Consider the following 12597-nt stretch of genomic DNA (forward strand, 5'->3'; position numbering starts at 1 on the left):
AAATAACATACACTTGTGTGTAGACAAACAGACTGCTTTGAGCTGAGTTCTCAGTTCATGTTTTCAGTATTCAAAAGCTGCAATGCCCAGTTCAACACTGATTAAATGCAAAAAAAGAATCAAAGATATGTAGAACTACCAGCAGGACTGACTCTGCACTGATCTGTAATGCATTTCACAGTGCCAGCAGCAGGAATGCTATTTACTCAGAGCTTAGCAATCAGAACTACAAAAACAGGTAGATAATGAAGGCTGCCTTTTATTCAGAATATAAGCCAACTAATTTCTATGACACAGGTATTTAACTGATGTTAAAAGTTTAAAAGCAAGGAATTATTTTGAGTTATTAATGAATATATTTGCTTTAACTGATTTGACCTTATTTCTGTTTTCACACGAAATGGTCCCCAAGTAGAAAAGGTGAACATTTACCGATTCCTACTGTAAGTTACCACACCAGCCAATACCTTTTCTTTGAAATATTTCATATCAAATAGTCTGTGCATTCTTGAAATGAAATTTGGGTGCCTTTATTAACACACCGTGGATCGTGAGTGTAAATGAAATTTATCTGTGCATACACTGAGCATGCACTGGAGCATTAAGGCCCTGAAGCACTGCAGGGGACAGCAACACTGACTTCCATGGCTTGGTACCAGCAAACCAAGTTCTGACCTTTATCCAAGTGACAGCAGCACTGAAAAGCAATACACATAAACCTGCCTTGTGAGATTATATGACATGGTGATCTAAATCTGAGCTATTGATGTCATATATAGAATACATGTAATAAACATGCCAGTAATGTTGGGATTGAAAGAGGACAAGACCATCGCAGACACTCAGCATATTACTAGCTTGGCACATACAATATTTTCTCTTAATCTTGGTGACTCACTACCAAACAACAGAATGCATCAAAATTGAATAAAGATAAAAAATCCAAACTGTTTGTAAAAAACAATATTAAAAGTGACCTTTAGATTTTTTTCCTAATTCCTAATGCATTGTTTTTTCTAAACCAAGGGGGAATTTCTATGCAAAACAGATCTTTTCCATGTTTTTCATCAGTTTCAATTTTTCTTTTTTGTGTGAATGAACTGTTTCTGTAAGTATTGTTTACAACAGATATTTTCTTTTATTTTCAGTGTTTTCTGATGCATTATGCATTTCCCCGTGATTTTTCAAGACCATTTCTGCAATATGATTCTATATTTTAATGCAAATGGATTAACAGATGCTCAAGGATAGTTGCACAAGAGACAAAATTTCAGTACTTCAGATATTCCTTCTAAAAGAAAGCAGATTCCATATTACTTTTATTAAAAAGTGCATCACACAAACAAATTTGCATAAATTATACTCCACATTATTGACATTTTGACTTTGACTTTTTTGCAAATATAAATCTATTTTGCCTGTGCAAACCTAACTGATCAATGATTTATGGTAGCAACATTTAGAATCCAAATGTTATATGTATCCTTTTTATCAAGGGGGGGGTGGGGGGGGACAAATGAAAGAAATAAAGTAGTTTCTTTAGATAAGTGAATTCTTCTTGGATTAAGTAAAGACCCATGCAAATCCAGTTAAAACCCTGACTGACAAAAGAAAAACAAAACAAAAAACTCACATACGTAAATAAACAACTCTGGGAATGTGAGAAAACTAAAATTAAAATACATTAAAATGACAGACTCTTTTATAGCTACAACAACAGAAAAAATACTTGTAAAAAAGTTCAGAACATCCAAATTTCCCTTTAGAAACTGGCAACAGAGCAGGTTTTTGAAATGCAACGTAAAGCCACATAATTAACTAAAGCAGATGCCAGTTGATGCTGGTTATTTATTGCTCATCCCAAAAGCTGTCTAAAATAAAAGGTCACTCAGGCTAAATTATCTGTAAGCCCTTGATACCCTTTAATTACACACCCAATTATATACCCAGAGATCAGAATCAAAAATATTGCTCCAGAGATGTGGAAAAGCTAGTTTCACCTTGAGGACATCACAAACAAGATTACCAGTTTCATAATGAAGCTACAGATATTTTATTTTCCATCAACATCAAAGGCATGTAACTTGCTGAGAAATGAAATGACCAAAAGAGTTTTAATAAAGATCCTGACATGTCTTAAAACAAATTACAGGGCCTTTAGCTGTTTCTTAATTATTGTCTTACTCTTTCCAGAGTTTTCTTTAGTTTTATTCCACAGTTCTTGCCTTTCTGAATGTCACAGCATTCAAGTGCAACCAAATGACAGACATCTGGCATAGCATTCCAGATATGAGTTAGAACGAAAATAAGTTTGTGGAATGTCAGCAATGTATGGAAAATGTATGTTTTAATCATGTATTAATTTCGATTTGCTAACACTGTTGAAAGAAGAAACATCTAACTGCATACTAGCCCATGAAAGCCATGCACAGAACCCAGTCCTTGGCAAGGACTACTGCAAAATCCTGTCATCAAAGTTGTAGCATAAGTAGAAAATAAAAAGGAAATGTACAAGTACCTTGTTCAACCATGTCTCAAAATAGTTAATGTCAGAGATGTCAGAGCTTGTGGATGTTAGGAACAGGTCTGCAAAAAAACACACAAAACATGATTTCGTACAACATTTTAAAGCTTTTCATCAATTACTGCTTAAAAATTGAGAAAAAATAATAATGTTACTATATATAGGTCTTGGTTTATCATGTTAATACAACAAAAATTAGTATATGCCAAGTGATCATACAGTAATGATTATTATTAGAACTACACTGATGTCACACAGGGGCAGCTATGCCTGCATATACTGAAAGTGTATATTGAGTAATAAAAAACAATATACACAATAAATATGTATATTTAAAATGAAACAAAAGTCGGGAACATTACTAGTGTTACTATTAAAGATCCCACTGAATAAGGTGCCCAGGTGTAAAAACTGGGACAGTAAATTTAATAGGCAATTCAACAGTTGTAATCCAAAGGACAGCAACTAAATAGAAACATCATATAACCAAGGACCACAGAACAATGCGAGGAAAAACAGTGCACATTAGAACACCATCCAATATCTAGCTATGTGAAAAAGACCCATTCAGAAACACAATATAAAAGCACAAACACTAAAAACAGCAAATTTATATTGCCATGTAATCAAAACTTGTTTACTGCTGAAGACTAAAAACAAGAATTTGTTGTCAGATTAGGTAGATTTGCTTTCCTGGTTTATTTCATTTATAGCTGAATGCTTGAAGTAACATTTCTATTACCTCTAGACGAAAACAAGCACTCACACTACCCAATGGATAACTTTCAGAAAACCAAATTTCTCAGAGAAAACTTGGTGGATCTGTGAAGGAGAACAAGGGAACTTTCCCCATAACTAATGGAATCATACTTAACCTGAACAGATGTTTTTGAAACCAACCAGCAAGAGACTGATGTAAACTGAACCAAACCTGAGCTCCTCAAGCTTCCCAGAATATTATAGAAAAGGACTGAAGGAAAAATGAACCTAAACCTGACATGTTCACAGCTGCAGTTAAGGGTAAATTAGAGATCATTGTATTTTATAGAACTTGTTTTATCAGGAAGGTTTTTGGGGTTGAGAACTTCTCAATTTATATAAACCTTTATTGTCTAAATGAAATAATAGCCTATATTAACTAGCAAGTACAAAAAGCTACTCTGTGGGACCATTCAGTACCAAAAAATAACTGGCAGAGATGGGCCATGAGAACTGCTCGCCTTTATTAATCAAACTGACAATGACATTGCTCAAGAGGCTCACTGTGGGGACAATGGTACTGCATACACAAGTCAGACTAAAGGCAATTGAGAGATTTTGGTAGCTGCTGTGAAGGGGTGCTGTAAAGACCATAGCAGACACACAGGGATAGAAGGAATGCACTGAACAGAAGGCAACTGCAGGCTAGGCTAATTTGTCCAGCAAAATAGGTATCTTAGCAGGAAACGAAAACATTTTATACAGATGTTAAACTTAAAACAACTTAATTCCATAATTAAATTCCTGAAATCAAAAGGCTCATTTCCTTAACCTTTTAAAATTATTGTGCAGCAATATGCAATTTAAACTCTATTGACACTAATAACAATTATTTTAACAAAATTATAATAATAATTACAACAACTAATCATTAAGTTACAGGTGTTTTTTTTATTTTATATTTATGTGTAGTGCTTTGTATGCAAGTCCATGAAAAAAAATTGAGATTTTGTTCAAGAATCTTGCATTTTACCTTCATTAAAAATGGAAATCAAAGTCTTTCATTTGTTATCCAAGGCAAATCGCATCCACTTGTCTGCGAACTAAGCTTGGGACTAAACTAGGTCAATCATCCCTTTTCTAAGCTGCTGCTATTTCGAATAAATTGTCTCAAGATATTGCCTCCACAGGTACCGTTTACCATCTCAAGCTTACTGATGGAAACTCACTTGAGAATAAATATATGTGCTAATCAAGGACTGGGGAGCACTGTGGAATATTGATTGCGAAGAAGCAACTGATGAGCTGAATGACATTTAATGCCATTTTAAACTAATTTTAATTATCTCTGCCTTGTTGGATACACCTATCAAAAATTAAACAGTGCAGGATTTCAAACTAAGTTGAAAGTAAATGGCAATTCTGTTTATTACTGCATATGAAACATTCAATAGAGTAGGAAATAAAAAAAAAAACTTTGCCCAACAAAATTATCAGAGTATGTTAATGACAAATTTCATATTCTCAATTATTCACAATAAACAAGTCATTTGAATTTGTTTGAGTTGAGGGTTTACTAATATATTGCCAGCAGCTTAAGCAAGAAAACAAAGATTTTTTCAAGTGGTAGAGTGTTTTCAATTCAGTTTATGAGGGTGAAATGCAATTTTACTTTATTTCTATTTCCCAAATTGTTGTTTCCCAAATTGTAGAAATACTTGATTAAAAAGATCTCATAAAGATATCTGTAATGAAAATATTGCATTATCTTAAAAAGATAAGCCTTTTTACACATTCCATAAATTATTTATGTAAGACTTCTCATCTCTATGTAATTCTTAATGTCACTAAATAATTGCAAAACTGCAATGTTGATTTCCATTAGAAACAACAAGCTAATTAATGAAGCATCTTAATAATGTAAAAAATGAGGCAGCTTCTTTTACATAATAATTCCCATAGAAGCTTCCATGGGAGTACATACTTACCTAAATTAAAGGCATATTAATTTCACCTTCTCATTTTCTCATCTTGGTATATTAAACTCAGCTAAATGACTTCCTGTATGACACTACCAGGTTATTGTAATGAGGTAATGAATATGGGCAGGGCAAGATGTGTATAAGTATTATTGTATGGCTAGAACTATTGTTTGTTTTTAATGTGTATTTATTTTGAGTATGTAGTTTTTTTATGGTAATGCCATAAAGTTAAATAATAATTTTAAAAGGTGTGTGAGAAATTGTTTAGAGCTTAAACACACATCTTACCACAATGTAATTTCATGTTTCCCCACAAAGCCATTTTTAAAAACAAACTAGTTTGTAAGTCACATACACACACGCAAGTCCAGTCTAAACGTATGAAAAAAACATTACCTTAAATGGCATTTTTTATTGTTTCATGTTTTTTTTCTTTGCTTACCAAATACAATTAAAAGAGGCATTGTTACATTCACATACACAACTACTGCAATTAATTCCATGTCATGCCAGTTTCAAGTTTGCGTAGATTTATACTGTACTGTATATTATACTGTCAGTTTATAAAATAAGATGATTAAATATTTACATTATTGTATATATGATAAGAAGAGTACAAAATACGATTTAAGCAGAAAAGCTCCATGAAACACCAAAGAAATCTTACTATTTACATTTTTTAAACCAATCCAAAATCTGCATGCCAAGATTTTTCTTCAGGCTAAGCTTTGATTAAGTAGCTATGATCTGCACTTCACTTAAGATAGGGGAGAAACAGTCTTGGATAACGCAATCATGTGCTTCAGCATTTGAAGACCCAGTGTTTTGGATTTCACTGCAATTCATCAAAATCATTATGTTTAAATTATTAAAATAGAAAGCTTCTCATCATGGGAAAATGTGTAACTTAAAATAATTCACTTCCATCATGTAGTTATAGACTACCTTTTTAGTCTTTAATGCATTTTTAGTCCTTTTCTGCCCCACAATTATTTCAACTAAATTTGCATTATTTAAAATTGTAAGATTTTGCTAGTCTCCCCCAAAAGTCACCTGTGACAATTCATTACTTAGTCTGCTTTTTAGCTATACTAAGCAATTAATACTTCAAATGAAACTCTAACACTAAAAATGAGAAAACGTAGATTATCAGCAGACACTGAATTTATAATACAGCAGAAAACAAATGACACTAAAACCTCTTAGATACTGTATAAAAGCTAGAACCAATTATTTACCTGACACATCCTGTAACAAAAAATAAATCAGAGCATAGAAACACGTAGAAATCAGTTATATACTATGGTATGTACAGGTATGTACAGTATAAAATATAAAATACAAGCAGGCACATTTGAATCTTCATTTGCTTGCTTATGATGTATTTGTTCCCATTAGGATACTCAATAAAGCACAATGAATGCCTTTAAATAGGAACAACTGCACTGAACCCTCTTAATGGGTATGTTAAATCCTTAGATATGGTCACCTGCACTGCAGCAAAACTGTTTGTCCTCGGGATAGCTGCGGAACAGCAGAAAAAAGGATTGAGGGGGGGAAAGTCACATCTTAAGAATATTAAACTTCCACAACAATACATCTGCTTTGAGTTCTCTCTACAAAGTACTGACAGTGACAAGTGATTTTTTTAGTCTGTATAAATTAAGGTTTGTGGCACAAAGCAACGTGTGAAAAACGACAGTCCTTGAACACAGCAAACAAAGTTTTAAAGGAGTTGTGCAGTCCAAATGCTGCTTAGTCTTGAATGACTAATATATTCACATGAGTGAGTCTTCATCAATCCAAAGAATAGACAGTTTTTCTTCGGGGCTCAACAAACCCATCTGTTTTTGAATCTTTCTTTGACCAGCACATCTTACACTTCTCTGGGAAAAAAAAGTACTTACACCCTTTCAGATTTTGAAACACTGAAACATATTTTAAAACAGAATGCTTTAACAGTGATTTTCTTATATATTCATAACCCTGTGTCTAACTACCACACTTCTCCCTTTTTGCAGGATATTTCAATTGTTGCTAGTGTCAAGTCTTTTGAAATGTCCAGCTTCATGAACTGCTTGGTGTATTATAAAAATACAATTATTATTTAATTCTTTATCAAACTGAATTTTTAATGTAATTCATTATTAAAGTGAATGAATTCAATGTACATAAAATACTTCAATTTAAAATACTTTTTGGTATTGTTTTGTCTATGAACTGATGGATCAAAAATAAGTATTTTTATTGTTAATTATCAACTGCATTTATATTACCATTTCTTTGTTGTACTATCTCAGAATCTTAACTTACTCTGACCTATCTAAAATGCTTGACTGGATCTTAGAATGGTGAAATAGCTAAAGGCAAATCCATTTCACACTCTTAATAATGCTGCCCTCAATAAGGTCAGTCTTTCTTCTTGAATGTTTCCCATTTTGGATATGTTATTGTCCCACTATATAGTTATCTTTAAAAACCACAGCAGCCTAATACCACTGTCAATGTCCGTCCCAGGGCTTGTGGGATACTGAAAAACAGTGTTGTTTATTATAATATAATGGAAATTGATATTTTGCAAATAGTCTTACCCCTAAGACAAGTAATAAAAATGTGATGTCAAACACTCTTTGCAATAATACAAATGCATGAAAATAAACCATGATACCAGATCAACAAATAATTTGTATATTTTTTGTAACATCTAAAATATTGTGATATGTGTTATATATATATATAGCCTAATAGAGCCAAATTAATATTTTTTACTACCCAATTAGCCTGTATTTCATAGTTGGAGGTAATACTAAATATCATACAGTGATAGAACATGTCAAATAGTTTCCATACAAGTAATAAATTAAGAAAGTAAACAAATTGCCTTTTTTGTTTACTGTTTATAACTTACTGCTGTCCTAAATCCATTATCAACTTCATGCTGTCAGCACTTCTAGGAACCAGAATATATACCTTGTATTACACCAAGTCATTTCTTTGGATTATGATGCTTGGATCTGCTGTCATCCTTGACTGGTCTGAAGAGGCACTATGGAATTTGATCTACCTGCCATGGCCTCCACATTCCCCTGATCTCCCTTTGAAATACGTCCACTGGCTAGCATAACAGAAATTCCACTTTTTTAGGTTTATCTCCGATGAAGGCCACTTGTTCGAAAAAGTTGTTGACTTCCATTTTCTAACTTGTGAGGGGTACTGTTTCTTAATCATCCATGAAGAAGCAAGGCACAAAAACAGTGGCTTTCATAACCTAAACACCAGCTAACCTTTTACACTAAATAGCACAGAGCTTATAGATAAAGGGGATACATTTTCAATTTGGCGTGTATTTACCTTTCCTACAGAAACAAACTGCCATGATAAACACTGGAAAGAAAATAACCTTCAAAGGACAAATCGAAATCTAACACTGTTGCTCTGTAACAATAAAAAGGGTATTTTTCTTAGCTGAAGCCACTCTACTTCAGTACATCTCTGGAGACTTCCAAACTCTTTTTACTGTCTGCTCGGTTTTTCTGAAATGTAGACAAACCCAGGGCATTTCAAAACTTGACATCAATTTGCACTGAAACACATCTAATAATAAATGCATTTTAATTAAGATTGGGCTAAAAGCCAACCTTGCAAGCAAAATGTAAGCTTCTTAAAGTCCTTAAATTTTATTCATTTATTTTTATTGTAACATTATATCAATTAAGAACAAATTCTCATCTACGATAACAATCTCAAGACTATTTTATATACAGAAGCAGGATATCGACTGGAGCGCTATCTTGTTCAAAAATATACAACAGCACTATACCCAAGATTGTGACCCACTACCTCCCATTTTGGAGTCCAGAGCCTTAGCCACTGTTCCACATTACTGTCTTAACTTCATAAAGCTTTATAAAAAGTTATTTTTTGCCACTTTTACACTTTCTAACAGCTGTGACTCTGTAAGACACACATGAAAGGCACTGATCTTATAATCTTTTTTCCCTCTCAGTTGTAAGCTCCTTCTTGCCATAATAACAAAACTCTGTTTCCCTGGACTATAATCATTACAATGATTAGATTTTCATGTTGCCACATAGACAGGGTTATGTCAGAGACAGTGATACAAGAACTAGACTTGACATTCCTCCTTATTGTTCAGCATTAGTGTGTATTGAACCACAAGTCTCCAGAATTCTGCTTGTCTGTGTATCTTACGGATCTCATCTACAACGATCCTCCTTTTTTGCAATGAATGAGAGGTTTGTATTGTTTTATCTCTGAATTTAATAGGTCAAAGCAGACTATCTGTTAGGCATTTACTGTGCCGTCAACCCAGAATACCTATTCTCTTGCAGTGACACTTAAAGAAATAAAAGCAATAGGTTCCCCGTCGATATAATGATAAGGCTTAACAAAAGAACATTTGTGTTTCATTATAAAATGTAACGATAAAAAAAGGTATTTATTTTCATAGGTCCAGCAAACTCTAGATGGAGAATAAGAGAAACATGGACCTCAGAGACTAATGAGACAGGTGTGAAGCTATAAAGAGCCAAGAAAATGGGTCAACCCAGAATAAAATCAGCAGCAAAGACAGTTTCAGATGAGCTATTACACTCTCTTCAAATTCTATTGATTGCACTTTCTCTGTTCAACCCTCTTTAACCTCCACATTTAACACCACGTTTCTGTTGTCAGAAAAATTCCTTTGACATTAACAAGAAAATGTCATGTCAGTCAGCATTGAAATGAATACCCTAACCACAAGCCATTAAATGCATTCACATGGTACAGTTCAAATTAAAACAAAAGAAACTCTGAGATGGTACAGTGTGGCAGATACAAATGCTTCTGTACAGCACAGCGATAGAAACCAGGGGTATGTTTATAAATGGCAAAAACACCATGCAACAACTAATATGTATTACACAATATTTTTGGAATGCAACAGCTAGAGCTGATAAACACAAATTCACATATGTATATTAGTGAACATCTCAAAAGGAAATTTATTTGCACAAATGATTCACATTAATTATAAGAGTGCTTATATAAATACAATATTGTACTAAAACTGCAATTTGAGGTTGAAAAAGGACATTTTGGTTTCATTTTGGTTTCTCTGAATAACACCATCAAAACCCACTGAATCTGCATACCCTGCCTTATAGGAGATTTAGTATATGCCAAAGAATCGTGGTTGACCTAGATCTTGATAGCAATGAGGCCATATGTGTAGATGTGGTCATTAAAATAGGAAAGAGTATCAGCAGCTCAGCATCCAATGACTCACCCTAATTCAGAGTTCTAGCCATGAACAGCAAAAACGTAATGCCTCATCAGTTTCTGTGGCAGGAAAAAAAACAAACACTATAGTTTCTTAGGACCATTGAGATCAATATGATGATGCTGAAGAAACAAAAGTAAATTTAAACACAATCATGAACAATCTAGCAATGTGAGTCTCCTGTTTACATCACAGACTTAATAACATCATGGTGAACTTTACAGGGAGCAATGACTTAAGAGTATGTTAAATGACTACAATAATTGTGGTCCAATACAATTGTTTTGCTTTGTTTTGCTCTCTCGGTTCTAAAAAAAAACATGAAATTTAGCAGATGACCTTATACTGTGCCCATGAGTAATGAATTACTTCTTTCCAGTTTTGAAATGTGCAAGCAATAGTCGACGTATTTCTTATACCTGGGGCCATACCACTGCTAGATGGATCCTTGTTCTGGGATCTACCCCTGAGCATGCATATCCTGACGGCTTGTGACATCAGAACCTGTAGCATTGGAATTAAGATGACAGACTTGAAGTACTCTACCTCACTCAGATAACCATGAGAACAGGCCCAGGAGGGCAGGACATCAGCTCTGAACTTTGCAGAAACTGGTCTCGATCTATCATTAATGCTCCACAATCGAGGGGGGGCAACCATTGTGTGTGTGGCTGCAGAAGTTTATTTTCTCCCACGGGGAGCTTGTGTTTTCTTCTACTCCATGCCCAGTGGTTAACTGTTATTATAGTACAACCTGCTACAGACATGTGTAAAGCATTCTGTGGCAAAGTGTTGTTAAGAGCACTAAAGCAAATATTGATCGACAACCTCGAGAATCATTTGTCATATTTCAGAAGCTAATAATTTTAAGAGCTTCTTTAATATAAAAGACAATCACTCTTTCCAAACAAGACTAACACATTTGAGACACCAAAAAATCTCCCAGGTAAACACTGAACCGAGTGCATTTTTATATGCCGATTTCTACATTGTTATGTACTTGGGCTTTCAAAACCACATAAGGCATACAATGTGAGATATAGACAGACCAATAAGTTTATAGGTAATTTTGGTGGATAGCAAATAACCAAGGGACTTGGTTATAAAATTACAAAAGTACAAAAGTACAAATCAAAACCTAGATAAAGGTTACTCAGACACTTCAGGATATTAAGAACACCTTTTAGGTTGTTCACTACTTGCTTTGTAACTTTTTCCTGTAAGACAGCAAGTGACTCTTTACTCAAATTATTTTATAATACAAGTGCGGTATTTTGATATCTATAAAATCAAGTGATTAGAAGAGTAGCCATAGCTTTACCTCAATTATACAAGAGATAAACAGAACAGGATGTAAATGAAAACATATGGGCAGAGGCAACTTCAGACAAGGATGAGATACCTTAAACTTGTACCATGAAAGGATATCTTGATCTTTGATGTCCTCCAGATCACCACAAAAGTCATTAAAAGTTTCATCAAATGTTAAGTTTATCTTAGCATTCTTGGCTAATTAACATGGGACTACAGTAGTAAAAAATTACTTTACTTGAAGCAGAATTAATATACAGGTTTCAATTAGTTCTCTTTAAATAAATTGTTTCTTATTATGCAGATTTCTTGAATTGGACCCAGAGGGAGTGTTAAGATATTGTCTGCAGTAGCTTTCACTAGAAATTTTACTTATTGGCTGAGCTTTAAATAGCTTTGTAGCCAGAAGCCAGGATTTTCTGTCAGTAAAAATAAAACATGTTGGAATAACTAACAATTATCATTTCTTTTCACTGCCAATATTTATAATTTGAACTGCCTCAAATTTCTGTTTTATTTGAAGCCATCTACGAAGTTCTCACTAAAATACCATCAACCATTTCCTGAACAATGTGGGTTTTATAAATTGCGTATATAAGACAAACAGCAAGCCAACAAACATACCACACATACACATATCAACATCTAACGTCTTCCTAAAACAGCAGATATAAAAATCAAAAGTAAGATTAATGACCATTCAAGCACCTCCCATATATTAAACACCAACAATTTAATTGAAGTCCTTAAATCTAAGGCAGTTGTTTCTAGGATATACATTTTATAATTGTACCTCA

General features: G+C 33.6%; 1 protein-coding gene across 1 annotated transcript in view; it reads right to left on the bottom strand.

Annotated features, from left to right (window-relative positions):
• The window catches only part of itfg1 (integrin alpha FG-GAP repeat containing 1), a 111210-nt gene that overhangs the window by 88510 nt on the left and 10103 nt on the right, over positions 1–12597 (bottom strand). The window contains exon 7 of the mRNA XM_006641369.3: positions 2519–2586. Coding sequence (XP_006641432.3) covers positions 2519–2586 — 68 coding nt within the window. The remainder of the gene's footprint in view (positions 1–2518; positions 2587–12597) is intronic.

The sequence above is a fragment of the Lepisosteus oculatus genome, chromosome 20 (assembly GCF_040954835.1).
Source record: "Lepisosteus oculatus isolate fLepOcu1 chromosome 20, fLepOcu1.hap2, whole genome shotgun sequence".
NCBI lineage: Eukaryota > Metazoa > Chordata > Actinopteri > Semionotiformes > Lepisosteidae > Lepisosteus > Lepisosteus oculatus.